The sequence below is a fragment of the Pezoporus occidentalis genome, unplaced genomic scaffold (genome assembly GCF_034315485.1).
Source record: "Pezoporus occidentalis ecotype Australia unplaced genomic scaffold, CSIRO_AGI_Poc_V1 ctg39, whole genome shotgun sequence".
NCBI lineage: Eukaryota > Metazoa > Chordata > Aves > Psittaciformes > Psittacidae > Pezoporus > Pezoporus occidentalis.
This window is the reverse complement of record NW_026915713.1, coordinates 8,971,429-8,986,230: the sequence shown is the minus strand read 5'-3', so window position 1 is coordinate 8,986,230 and position 14,802 is coordinate 8,971,429. Positions and strand designations below refer to the sequence as shown.

The window sequence follows — 14,802 nt, the reverse complement described above, 5'->3', positions numbered from 1 at the left end:
GCAATTACAACACTCAGAAGTTGGAGCAATTTTTAACAGCTCTTGTTACCTAGTAGCTCTTGCTACCAAAAATTAAAAATAAAATAAAATAAAAAGCACAGAACTCTGCCTTCAGCACTATCATCAGCCTGCTGCATGATTTACCGGCCCTGATGCTCTGAGCTCACATCCTGTTCTGGGCTTTTACTCACTACCACCGTACAAATAACACTGTTCTTCCGATCATTAGATACCAGCATTGAAGAAGCTTTTCCTGGATACACCCCAACCCTACCGACGTGGCATTTCCCCCCTCCAGCAGTTTGAGACACCCTACACTAATGACAGGCAGCTGAACTCAGGCACAGTAATTAGTAAACACTTGCTCAGCAAACAAGGAAAATGAGATCTCATGCTCATCTACATAAGATGATCCCATTTCCAGAAGTGCTCTAACCAATCGTGGTGTTATCCTGCCAGTTATTAATCTATAAAATCTTCCAGGTCAGGAATGAGGATTTGTCTCTTTTTTTGTTTTCACTTATGTTTGTGTGTTCCCCTCCACGGTCAGTTACTCTGGGAACAAAACTTCTTGGTTAGTGTGTCAGAAGCAATAAACTCTCTACTAATTGATGCCCTTGTAGGCTTTGACCCAACTAGAGGAGTTTAGCAGCATCTGCCACAGTTTATTAAGTCACCAAGAAGGGCATTTTGAGCTTAACATGCTTCCATGACATAAACTTCTATACAACAGAACAAGGAGCTCTACACACATCTCTTGCCGTCTCCATACCCGTCATGTTGCCTCCTGCCCTCTCAGTGCTGGCATGAGTGAAGGCAGAGATGTCATTTTCTTGAGGATTTAGCCAGGAGTACCCACTGGAAAGAAACTGGAAGCTAAGTGATCACACTGCTTCCCTCACAGTTACCACACCATCAGCAGAGCAGCATATTTTTAGATGTGTTTCAAATGAATCACATCTCAGCCTTGAAAGCATTGCATTAACAAAGAATTTCATATGTGAATGATATATCGGTGACATGAACACCTGAGGCTTTTTTCTGTTCTCCAGAGTAAGCAATGGTGCAGCTAAATCTGCATTCACAGGTCAACAGCTGATAGGCCTGGGTACCAAAAGCAGACACCCTGTCAGAATTATCAGCATTCAGCACCTTTTCCATTTTTTATTACCCAAAATGCATCCACAAATGCTATTGTACAGAAGTGATGCCTCCATTAAGATATGATGGCCCAATTTCCACATATGCTGAACTCTGGAAGCATCTGTCAACACAATCTGGATTTGGAAATGTCACCATTGAAAAAGCACATAAAACCACTAATTTTCCAGGTCATCATTTTTGCCCTTAAAATATAAGGATTCTGCTGGGACAATTTGTCCAAGTTAGGGACTGATGCCCTGTTCTCATTTTACTGGAAACCTCATTTTACTGGGAACTTCAAATAAATCCTTTTTAGCTAAAATGAGCCTGGTTATCTTATTGAGAAGTGGAGTGGCTGAATATGCAGTTCTCTCATTACAGAGTGCTCTCTACTTTTCGACGTCTGAGAGAGAAGAACCACGTCTGGAATTTCACCTCCACTTGTCAGGACACAAACCCATTTGGAAAGCAAGGAAATAATGCATTATTTCTACCTGGTTTTGACCTTTACATTCATGTTGAATGTCAGTGCTAGGTTAACATTCTACACTATAGAAATAAAGCATTTTCAAAACCAATCTGGTGTGAGGTTAACTCCTTATCTGAGCAGGAACAGCCCATGCCAGACAAGCTGTTTTCTAGATGGAGACTGAAATGAAAAACCTACCTGAGAAGTGCTAATGTATTTCAGGAACCTCAAGGCCTCATTGTCGAGGGAAGTAGTTGGACTTGCCCATGGTTGTAGCTCTATGTGCCATTTTACAGTCTGCAAAGCAAAGCAAAAAAACACCTTAAAGGAACAGGATTCATTTCTCAGTACAAGGATAAAATGCAAGGGCAAATAAATTGAGGAGATTTAATTTCAAACAAAAAGAGTTTCCTAGGGGCTTGCCTACACATCAAAGTGTTTCAGAATAAAGAAGAGTTTGAACTATGGTGAAAGAGCATCTAATGATAATTTATCATGATTGGCTTTGAAAGCAGATGTAGGTAATTAGCAAGAAAGGGCTCTTCATCCAGGCTACATATGTCAACACAGTTATTCTAGGACACCCAAGTAAGCCCTGGCTTGCAGAAACACATGGAGAAAACCAAGATTTGAATAACTAAATCCTCTAGCAAAACAGTGAAATAATTTTATATCTATTGCGTATCTCTGCTTGAATGTCCACTGAAACAAGAATTTGGATTGCAAACACAAATCACCAAAGAAACCTCTGCAAACAATCTGATTCTTAAAATCTAGATTTGATGGAAGAGCCAACTTTTTGCAGTCTTTGACCAAAGTCCTCTTCCAGTCCAACACCTGCCTGACAAGATACACCAGAATTCCTTGTTTTACAGAAAAAAAAAGGTCAGTGTGGCTGCCCGGAGCCCTACCACTCCTTATTTTCTTAGCCAGTAGGAAGCAGCTTTGGTGGATGCTTTCTGCACTCCCTGCGAGCCCCCTCAGCTCTGAACCCTGGAGATCCTGACAGCTTTTCCAGCAACACTTCCCACATAGACAGAGCGGGACAGAAGAGGTCTTTCAGCACGTGCTTGCAGAGCAACAGGGATCTGTGCTCTCATTTGTGCCACCTTCTCCAAGTTGTGCCTCCTTTTGTCACACTAGGAAGCTTAGACACGTTATCTGTTGCCCTGAAGTAGATAAAAATACAAGCACAGTGTTAAATTGTACTAAATTAAGATTGATTCCTCATGGCTTTTCTTCCTCAGGTGCCATAACTCACTTCCATGTCTGGGCAGGTACTATCAAGCTTCCCTTTAATCATCCCCAATTAACTGAGCTTCCACAACAAACAAGATCAGGTTTTTACCACATGGGTTCATGTCGACATTCAGTAACATGCAAACAGAAACACCATTCCAATTCTCACAGGACCTTATTTCAAAAGAAGCCCTGGAAACATACAGGAAATGGCAATTAACCACAGAGGATGGAGGCAGATCAGAGGGGCGGGATGCTGAGCTCCCAGACAGGACTGGTCTGCAGCACCAGGAGAAAAGGAGTGGTGACAGTGGGGATCCTCCAACACCAGAAAGGAACGCAGGAAAGAAAGAGAAGGCAAAACTAGAAAAGAAAGATGTTCAAAGAGGACACCAGACCTGATGAGTTTGCCTTCAGCTGGTATCATGAACTGGCATTTTTGCAGCCTAAGTAAACACAGTCTGATGTGAACCAGGAGGGCTGTATGAGGTTCATTGTATCTTTAAGGTTTGCTCTTTGGGTTGGTTTGGGATTTTGTTTAGTTTGGTTTGTTTTTTTTTTTTGTTTGGTTGGGTCTTTTTTGTGTGTGTTTTGTTTAGTTTGTTGGGTTTTTTTTATGTTGTACAGAGATGCTGAAAGAGACTTCTTTTTTCCCCAAAAGCATATGAAAGTAGCATTTCCCATCCTGAAACTTGCTGCCTACAGGAAACGTGGGCTCCTATACTGTGTACAGCACAAGGCTGGAGCAAGCTAGCAAGAAAGCTCTGCAGCAGCATGTACCCCTGACCCACCGATTGCAGATAGCAGGCTGCAAACAGCTAACAGCAGGAGGACATGTGCACGCTGGGGAGGGAAATGCGCGTAATCTTTCGGAATGAGTCACAGTTCACACGGCTGAATAACGTTTGCAATGACAGGAATGCTGCCGTTTCAACAGGCTTGAAAGCTGAAACAAAAATGAAGACTGACAATCATTTTCTGGGGCAAAAACCCCCACCAAAACAGACACCTAAACATCTGTGCCCAGTTATTCTGAAATCTATTTGTGTGAGAAGTAGCTCATTAAGTAGGGGAATGGCAGGGTGTCCATTGTGGCACTATTCAGCGAGAATATTCTGCACAGAGTTGATGGGGAAGAAAAAGAAAAAATCCCTATAATTAAGCATGTGAATGAGGTTCTTATTCAGCAGAGTGCAATATCTGAGAGCTACTGCGGCTTACTCTCAGGTTCTTAAAATTTTAAACATGACAAACCAAACTGCCTTCCCACTAACTCCAAAATGTATCAACAAACACAGGAAAATTAAGATTAAAACCCCACTGACACAATAACGCAGTTTCACTAAAAAAAAAACAACAACAAAAAACCAACAAACAAAACTCAACAACAACAAAAAAAAAACACAAACCCCCCCAAAAACCCCACCCAAAACCAAAAAACAAACAAAAAACACAAAAAAAATGGAAAGAGATCAACCTTTTATATAGTTCTTTAAATTTAGGAGCACTATATAGATGCTGCTTTTCTGACAGAGATCAGAGCCAAGCTCCTGTTTGACAGCAATGCTTTTGAATAGCTTCTCAAACTTTACACTTGGTCCCTGGCTCCTTATTAAGCAGCAGCTTATTTTCAATCACTAATGAATACATTAGAGAGGTCTGTTCCTCTAAACCTACTAAACACCCCGTGGGTTGTTTCAATAAGTGTTTTACAATACGATGCACAGACACTGAACTGGGGTGAAAATACAGTACATCTCTTGGACTAGGTACACCCTCCCAGCAGGAAACTCACTGGTGTCAATGATGCAGTAGGGGTATCTTTAGGACTCACAGAATATCCTCCTGAAGGAGCCACTCCTTATGTACACCAGTAGCCTTTGTTTATAGCTTTTCAGGTAACTTTCAGCCTCTTCCACAGTGTTTCCATATAAGCCTTCTCAAATAACTCTACAGCTAAGATGTACCTGGCACCCCTGAACCAACTGCTTTGTGAAAATCAGTTTTTTTCCTGATAAACACATGTTCATTATTCTGAGAAGTTTTTCCTCTCTAGACTTAGCAATTTTATTTACTCAAAGCAAACATAACTGATTCGGATTTTCTCACTTGCATCACAGAAACCTCCAGAGTAAATAGCTAACAGCATGTCCCTGTGGCTGTTGCACAAAACAGGCTCAGAAGCAGCTGCTTTTATAGGTGGCTTCTACAGCAAGTACAGAAGAGGAGCAAAGGAGGTATTACAGTCCATATTATACAGCTTTGGATATGACATTCAGACAGATCTCCCTAGAGTCACCCAGGAGGACCCAGAAAACTCGTGCAGATGTTCTTCATCTCTGGCTATTGTCATCAGTGTGCTATCTCCCCAGGGTAAGGGCTCATCCAGTGTGTCAGCATGACTGTTTCCCAAACACCAGCATATCCTAATTCCACGATATTAAGAGATGACAGTACCTAGAAAGTTACAACACCACATACAAAACATCATACTGAACATCTTGAAGTATTCCTCTATATACATTGTTTTGCTTACGGACATGTTACCTGAAATTAGTATTGTAAGAAAAACAAGTCTTCAGCAAGACTCTATCACAGGCACTGCTCAGACACTGATTTCAACTACCCCAGAAGGGTAACAGATATCCAGAAACTGTTACCCAGCATGATGTCTAAATTTTCACATGAGATAACCACAGAGCGAAAGAAAATCTTCAGGCTATGTCACTGCTGTTTTAGAAAAACTACGATGCATTTGAAGGTCTGTTTTTTCTCCCAGGTACTATACACTTCAGGACAAGGACTGACGTTTCCTTCACAGCCCAACCTGACAGTAATCTCAGTGACTTTTCTCTGGAAACCACTTCTGTTTAGATTTTTCTCTCTCATCTGATAGTCATCTGATAATCCCTTAATGAACTAGGATACATTCTTTATCCTAAAACTCTGAAATAATAATATAAAGTTTAGATCAACATGTGTAAAAGGCTCACAATCCAGCAGGTGTAAAATTGTAGATCTGCAAAATTTCTGTCTTTTCTAGCATAAACTTGAACACATGAATAATGACATTCCTTCTAGATCAATCCTAGTTTCAGGACATTAATCCAAAGAGCCAAATCCCTCTCTTCCCTTCTGCTTAACTCTGAAAGGGATTTTTTTACCCATTTTTACTTGTAATTACTTATATTATTAAAATTTACTGAAGTTTTACATAATTCCATCTTTAACTCAGTAACTGTTTTTTCTCTCCTTTAAACCTCCCTCATTTTTAGCATCTTATTAAAGAAACATATTGGCCATGATTATAATTTGGGAATCCCATTGCCCTGCAAAGCAGTCTGTTGCTTCCAAATGATAAACAAAACACTTGTCTATACATACACAGATGTCTTAATCAAGGTAAAAATAGAAAATCCTCTGATAAAACCGTGCAACAATGATTTTTCACATTTGAGGCAGGACCAAACATGAGTGGAAAGCATTCATGGCAATAAGCTCCAATAGCCATAAACATGTGCTAGCCATAGAAACAAATTACATAAACATCCTCACACCTCCAACTGTTCTGACTTTACTCTGTGTATCATCACGCTCACCCCCTGTGGAAGGGTACAGCAGAACAGAGCTTGCTTGTGGGTGAAATTTCACAGAGCTTTTGTATGAGTTTAAAATGCAGTGGGTGGGATTCAAATTGCAAGATTTCAGACATCTACAAGGCAAATGTGTATTTACTGGAGTGAACCCCTGAAGAGAGTGGATTGTCCCTAGATATGATCTGGGGCTTAGGACATCATTGTATTTAAGACTCCCTCTGGAGCACCTGTGGCTTTAAGCATATTATTTTGCAGTGGTTTTGTTGTTTTGTTTCCCCCCACCCCAATTCAAAAGAAGCTTAAATAGTGAAAGCAGCATGCTGCAGCCCACCCAAGTACTGGCTTTATGGGATATGCCAGCACGCCTCACGAGAGACACGCAACAAGTGCAAAGCCTGCCGAGATGAGTGGGAGAGCTCCTGCAGATGGAGGCGGCCAAACCTGGCATGCTGCTCCTCTCACTGACGACATGGAGCAGCTCCAGCAGTGCAGGATCCCTCATGAACACCCACATTTATTTTCAGAGGCAATTAGCTGGTCAACTCCAGGGAGAGCTGGGAATGAGGAAACATTCCTGCAGTGCGGAGAGCCAAGGAGCAAGCTCCCACAGGGGGCTAGGGAGCTAAGTTATTTGACAGGAGAGAGAAGCTCTTTTAGGGAATGATTCAGCTCACTATAGAGCAGACGTCTAAAATAAGTAAAATGAGTCGTGCACTGGAAACATCCATGTCTTTCCATGACCTGCAAAGGAAGCCTGGAGGATGGCCTCAGAAACACCTACACTGTAGACATTCAACACCACAGAAGAAGCCTGGATCACACTATCATGCATGCCATGCTGCAGAAAAACTTTTACTTTAGAGGACTGAGCCTACTCTTCAGTTGTGAGCCTTTAACAACACTTAATTGTACTTTATTGTTACAACACTGAGTAACTCTAAATATTTTATGTTTAGAGCAGCAATATGTGGCACAAGTAAAACAAACTCCACCCCAAAGCAGAGGTGTCAATAGGAAAGAACAAGTATGCCTCAGCCTTGGCAAAGACCTCCTTGAGAAAGGCCAATTCATACAGTTCCCTTTAGCTAAATGTAATTGGCACCACACAGAGGGCTCACAGATGTATGCACAAAAACATGCTGCACTATGCTGTTAATTTAGAAGTAGCAGGGAAACACACAGGATCAGTAAGCTGTAATTTAAAATACAGGCTTACGAAGTGACTATGACTAATATTTAAAGCTCCAGGTGAATTGATTTCTGACATGGCTGGCTTTATAGCTATCCCGTCCCTGTATGTCTGAACTGCTTCTTTTCCTTTTTTAAAATTAATGTTACTATTATTTTCTATTTTTCTTTGCAGTTTGGCTTTCTTAAACATACAAGGTTTTCACTTAAGAAACCATATTGTAGAAATTGCTACATACGGTCCTACTTTGCATATGCACGGCTGTATTGAGAGAAAAGCAGTGGGTTCCCCCTGAGGCATCAAGCAGTGGAAGTACCACAGGGAAATGCAGCTGACACCCAGTCCTGCAGCCATCTAAACTGAGAATTTCCACTCTTTAAAGGTCACCTAGTCCAACCCCCTGCCATGGGGTACATCTTTCACTACATCAGGTTGCTCAAAGTAAATAGTATTGGTCCCCAATACAGTACAGACCCTTGAAGGACACCACTCATTACTGGTTTCCACTTAGACATTCATCCATCAACTATAACCTTTTGCATGAATCCATCCATCCAATTCCATCCATCTAACAGCCCACCCATCAAACCTGTGTCTCTCCAATTCAGAGGTAAATATTGTGGTGAGTCATATCAATGACCTGATAGAGATCCAGGTAGATGACACCCATAGCTCTTCCCTTGTCCTCTGATGCAGTCACTCCATCATACAAGGCCACTAGTTTAGTCAGGCACAACTTGCCATTGGTAAAGCCATGCTGGTTGCCCCTGATGACCTCCCTGGTTTCAGTGTGTTTTGAGTGTCTTCCAGGAAGATCTGCTACATGGCCTTATCCGAAGATTTGATAGTGGAACACTACGCTGAGGAACAAAAGCTTTGTGCCAAGATGAGCAATGTAACGTATACAGTCACAGGCTCTCCTGTGCAACAAGGCTACTTACTAGGGTAAACCCTGCCTATGGAAACCAGTCCTGTGATAAGATCGTTTTCTGCATTAAGAAGTTGGTATCTTAAATTTAAATGAATTTTCAACACAACTTGTGTATGAAGAATTCTAGTAATTAGAGGTGTTTCTATGTCTAGACATGTATGGTTTATTTCACTGAAGAGGGAAATAGGGAACTCTCCTCTAGCTCCTTGCTCTCCGTGCATCACCTCCTCCAAGCCTCTGCAGTGCAGGACACATTTGTCTGCCTGGGAGCAGGATGCAATTGCTCTGATGCCAACTTATGTAGCTCTGAGCATCACCCAGAGGGCTTTGCTCAAGCAGAGGTCATCAGCATTTGTTTCCCAAGGCTGCAGTTTGCATCATAAGTAAAACTCTTAGGCTTAGCAGGGCAAAGGGAAAAAGCAATGCACCTTGAATGCAAAGTTTTACATTGAAATGAAAATGCAATTCCCGTTAGGAAAGATTTGCACCGCTGCATGCTAATTGAAACCGAGAGATTTTTTACCCTCGTAGAGCAAATCAGTCTGAACATGCATACATAACAAGCCCTCTAAGTCAGCAGCTGCTAAGCGTTTCGCCTCCGCTCTCCCTTTGTTAATATTCATGTTTATTTTCTGCTCCTTTTGCTTCTGATTTCCCATCTGACAGGATGCGTTGGAGCCACACACATACAAATGACAGCTCCTGTGCTTGCGAGGGAACTGCTGGCCTAACCTGCAGGAAAGCCACACCAGCAACCTCGATGCAAAACACCAACTTTGATACCTTGAAAGGTTCAGCATTTCCCATGCAAAGCGGACGCTCAAGCTCTGTCTAACTCTACTTTTAGTTTTGTGTCTTCTCCCCATACAAGTGTCTCATAAGAAAAGCACACAAAGAAAAAAAGGGATGCTTGGCACTGACTTTAAGTGACAGAATTTGTATCACTTTAAGAAGAAATGGCTTTGGAAAAATAAGGAGTGCCTTCCAAAACTAACATGACAGCCAGATCTGTAGAAGAATTTAGGTGACTAATACTCCATTGAACTCAAATCAAAATCCCAACTTCCACAGGAAATGGGCACTGAGAACCAGCATCCCAGGTCTAAATTAGCCACTGTGGACACCCCTCCCATAAATTCACTGGTAGACCTGGGCCTCAGCGACTAATGTACATCACCCTGGGCACAGGTTTGTGACTTATAGGAAGCACACATTTCAGAACACTTGCCAAAGTATTAATTTATAGGCACTCATGAATTTGGAAAGCATTGCATCTAATTCATTATTTGCATAGCATAACTACCACCCCTCTCTACCACTGAGGAATAAATCCACAGCAACCAAAGGAACTGGAAGCTGCAGAGGTAGGAAAGGGCAGCATCGCACCAGAGTACCCCTCCTTAGACCTTCGGAGGTCACCGAAGTCTGACAGCTCTGCCATCGAAATCCCAGCAACATCAGGGAGAAATACACATTTATTAAAAGAGAGATTGATTTTACTCTGCTAAGAGACATATGGCTTTAAAAACAACCAAGTGGGATTTCTTTGCTATGTTAATAAAATAAATAAACTGGGCAGCAGCATTCCAGTGCTATCCAGAGGCTGACAGCATGATGATTTATATCCAATGGAGATAAAACCAGGAGCCAGAACAGACTGAAATTTATAGAAGCAAATTCTTAAAACTGCTTAAGCAGTGTGATACTCAATCAGTTGAATTCTTTCAAGTGCCTACAGTCTTTGCCAATACTGAAGGATAACAGCCAAGAAAGAGACAGAGCAACTATTGGTCACTGCTTGTCAAATCCTTCCTTCAGCTAAGCAGAGGCAAGACCACAGTTTCAACCTGTATTCATAACTACTTTAAATGAAGTGCTTTAGTTGAAAAAACACAGGAAATGTCAGAATCCATACAACAGCTAAAATACAAAAAGCTATTTTCCTCTAGGTTTACTTCATTGCAATATTCAAACCACAGTGTACAACAAACAGAACTCATCAGTAAATACTCAGCTAGCCAGATAAGCCAAGTTTATTTTGTGCCAATTCCAGCACTCTGTTATTTACAGATATAGGCTCTATGGCAGCCGATTCAGAGACTTCAGTAGGCTTGGTCTGAGGCTAAGAACTGGGGAAAAAGAAAGTTCTTTAAAGTAAAACTTCATGCCTTCACACAAATAAGAGCATTTCACACGCAGGCAGCTTTCTTTCTCATCCAGAGGGACTACAAATGTCTAAACAGAAATAGTCCACCACACCTTTCAGTCTAAAGAGAGATCTGAAGATCAGAAAACCCCTTCTCCTCCATCCAGGAGGACCTTCTATGTCCAGGGAGCAGGAGAGGGCAGTACATAATTTAGGCATCTATAATATCATAAAGTAAGTAAACTTTAATCCTTATCAATGGGTAAACTGAAAGGCTGTGTGACTTCTATTTAGATTTAGATTTCACAGGGATTTAGTGTAAAACCTAAGGTAAGATACAAAATACTCACAATAGGAGCTTTTGTCCCTCCAACCCACCATCAGTTCACATACTGAGTTTTACTGGATAGCCAGGGAAGACTTAAAAAGCCAAACTTTACTTCTTTCTCCTTAAACTCCTTATTTCATACAAGCATTAGTTAATAAAACAAGGTAGTGGAGCTGCACAGAATGAAACGTATATGAGCTTTAAATGTCTACAAACATAATCCCTTTCTTGCTTTTGATATGATTATGGATTACATCCCTTAGTCTAGAGCTATGTAAAAGTCTTCCAAGCAAAATAAAACAGTGTGTTGGGCAATTAGTTCCCCATGTCTAGAAGGGAAACGACAGCTGGCTTACAAGTTGTTAGGATTTTAAGTCCAAGATTTAAAGAGAAGAAAATCAAGCTCATTTCAAAGCACACGATTTTGAAACACTTTTTGTTCATGACAACTATAGACCCAAGTATAATAATCCTGTGGAGGATGGGCTTGGCCAAATATGCACCATCCTCTGTAGTGAATGATATTTTCTAATGTTTTATTACTAATTCCGAGCATTACAAAGAATAGAACACCGAACAGCCACATGGTTTGACACTGAACTCCTGATGTACCCAGAAGTCCCACAGATTTCCTAATGAATAATAATTGCAAGATCAAACCATTAATCAAGATATCTAACTAAGAAGAAACACTAAGAAGATCAGCAGCAGCCAACTGACACATAATTGCTTCTTGTTTAATCTTCTCAAAAGAGGGGAAAGGAACAAGATGGTGTTGCTTTGCCCTAGTCAGGATGAAATGAAGTTCACTTTGAAAGCTTCAGTGCTGCAGAACAGCCGTCAGGAAAGTCCAAAAAGAGGCACGACATCAGTATTAACAATTTCATTGTTCCTCTGGGGCTTTTTCAGGCGGTTTCTACTCTGCAGTGTTCATCTCTGGGATAAAATTCAATCCTCAACTAGTGCTGTCAACTCTGCAGGGCACAGGAAGGGTTTCAAACTGTTTTTTACCATTTTCAGGCTTCTAAGTGGCAAGTATTATTTAACATTACACACCATATCAATAGACATTACCATCTCTTCCCCCTAGCACTTCAAACACTGTCTCTTTGTAAAATATGAAAGAGGATGCTAAATAAAGGGCACTGACTTTGAAGCTCCCAGCTAATCATCTGAGTCAGCCAGCTGCTAGGAGAGGAATGAGGAAGAAGGCTGGGGATGGATGGGGCAAAGAGGGGGAGGTTAAAACAGCGAGAGCAGCTCTACGGTGTTAATGTTCACTGGTTCTAACACCATTTTCAACTGCACACATTTCCCTACAGGGTCCAGCTCCTGACACATCACCAGTATTTGCTTACTTTCCTTCTAGGTTAATCTTCCCCAGTAGACCACTCTGTCATGCACACAAAAAAGAAAACATAGTGACTTGTCAGCTCATCAAAACCAACAGCGACAACACAGAGCACCCACTATTTTAGCAATACCCCTCCTAGAGATGAGGTGCCTAACTGGCGCTTTGAAGAGCTTTCCTTGCTGGGCTCTCAAGGCCCACAAAGTTTGTGTTCCACAGCCCAAGAAGGGCGGAAGGTTCAATTCCTTCAATCTGCAGGAGCCACAAAGTCAGTCCTGGATACAACCCAGAATGTTGTCACTTCCAGATAAACCTACAGCAATGCACCAGAAGCTGCACCTGAAATCTATCAGAAGGTGGAATCCAAAGTAAATGTCAGCAGGTCACTTGTTAAATGAGCTGTTGGTCAGCAATTTCTGAAACAAGCATGTAAACCCAGAGGTTTTCATGTAAAATCTGAAGTAGGTGGCTTGACCTGAGTGAGAATCCTAAGACACTTCAGAAGTCAATGGCTCACAGAGAAGTCCTCCTGGTCCTATATTCCCAGAGACAGGAGAATCCCCACTGCACGCTGGGGAGAGGTGGCAGCAGGAAGGATGCTCCTCATTAGTCCCCCAGATTTGGGATCTGCAGAGCCAAAACAGCTCCACGGTACTGATTTTCAAAGAACGTTGCAAAGCCATTTTGTTCCTGTCTGCAGAGCATACAGAGAAGACTTTGGTGAGCAGCAAGGTTTCCGTGTACATGGTAACAGCTGCTGGAACTATTACATGTATCATTCCACAAAGACATAAGGAAAGATTTATTCACTGTATTTACACAAGTGTCAGGGAGGACACAAATTTTAGGGCAGGTTTTTTAAATGCTGCAAAAAAAAAAAACAGAAATTTAAAAGGATAATAACCACCAAGGGGCTCCCCTCAGAGCCAGGCCCAGGACTTGTGCTCAGGTGCCAGCAGTCACCTGAGGACACCTCGTCCACCCCTCCCCTGACAGCACAGGTCATCAGCACCTCACAGCCAGCGCCTTTCTTGATGAGCCTGATGGCATATCTAAAAGCAAGTCTATTGAAGACAGGACAGAAGATCAGGCAGGGGAAAACACATGTCATTGAAGGTCCAAACTCTTCCACTTCATACTGCATAACCAGCTGGGAATGTTTCCACCATTCTCCTCCTTAAATTGACCCAGTTGTCCCTAAGAGCAAGTTCAAAATCATGGCTTTCATCTGTCTGCTACCCGAGGGATCAGTCCACTTGCACACATGGTTTCTATTACTCGTAAGAGATATGCTAACACAAAATAGGACAGTGTGTCATCCTGTCACTGCTGTATACAGAAACACTAACATAAACAGAGTGAATAATGCATGTTATGGATTCCAAGATATACAGGCTATACCACAATTAAAAGTAAAATCACATCAAACCTCTTCTTTTCCCCCTTTTACATGTCCCACTGAAGTGAATGCCATTTGGTTTTAGACTGACACAGCACGGAAGGGCTCTGGACAATGGCTGATCATACACAAACGTATCTTGGTGAGTATTTGCTAGCTACAGAAACACTTGAGTTGATTAAATGAGTCGCACCCTCCACACACAGCTCTGAAGCACTGAACAGCCGTCCAAGACAAACACAGCTTCAAGTTAATATTAGAACAAGAGATAAGACGGGGCTCTGTGGATGCCATCAACGATTAATAATGGCTCACACAGACTTTCTCACCTATGTGTTAAGTCTTTTATCTAAGCTGTGCCGAGTGACAGCCATCACTGCCAGGCTGCAGGAGGACAGCATGGTCTACCACAACGAAACCAAACTGCTTGTGTGAAGACTGAAGGTCCCTCTAAATGCTATCTAAATCTCTAAACTTGTTTTGTAAGAGAAGTGATGCGCTTGTCATGCTGTCTGTACAAGCCTGCAAGGCAGCTGTTAGAGGGTTTTGTTTTTCACCACTGCATTTCAGTACTGCATCCCTTGTAAGGGATGTAGTAGGGATACACCCCTACTACATCCACTGGAGTTTTGCTCTGGATTCACACCAAAGGTCCACCAGCTGCACATCAGTCTGAACCATGCCCACAGTTCAGTAAAAGTGGCATGAGAGAGATGTCTGTCGTGGTAGTACCTACTCTGCAGTCTTGAAGCAGACACACAGCTCTGTTGACTGCCTGGCTGGATGTGTAAATGTTGATGGGAACTGACTGAACAAACTGGGATGAAAGCCTTACTAATGAGGAAGTTACATATTTGTCTCATAAGAAGGCAGCTAAAGGTCAGAGATGTAAAGGAAAAACCCTAAGTCTTCCTGGGGGAACTTTACTCATCCCAGATCTCTCTTTCTGGCCTCTTTTCTCCCCAGAGAAGGGCATTTTAGAAAACAATGAAGCAAGTTTGGCCACCTTGA

General features: G+C 41.9%; 1 protein-coding gene across 1 annotated transcript in view; it reads right to left on the bottom strand.

The window, feature by feature from the left end:
* The window catches only part of METTL24 (methyltransferase like 24), a 46,693-nt gene that overhangs the window by 24,068 nt on the left and 7,823 nt on the right, over positions 1–14,802 (bottom strand). The window contains exon 2 of the mRNA XM_062632524.1: positions 1,811–1,909. Within this exon, the coding sequence (XP_062488508.1) occupies positions 1,811–1,909 (99 nt within the window). The remainder of the gene's footprint in view (positions 1–1,810; positions 1,910–14,802) is intronic.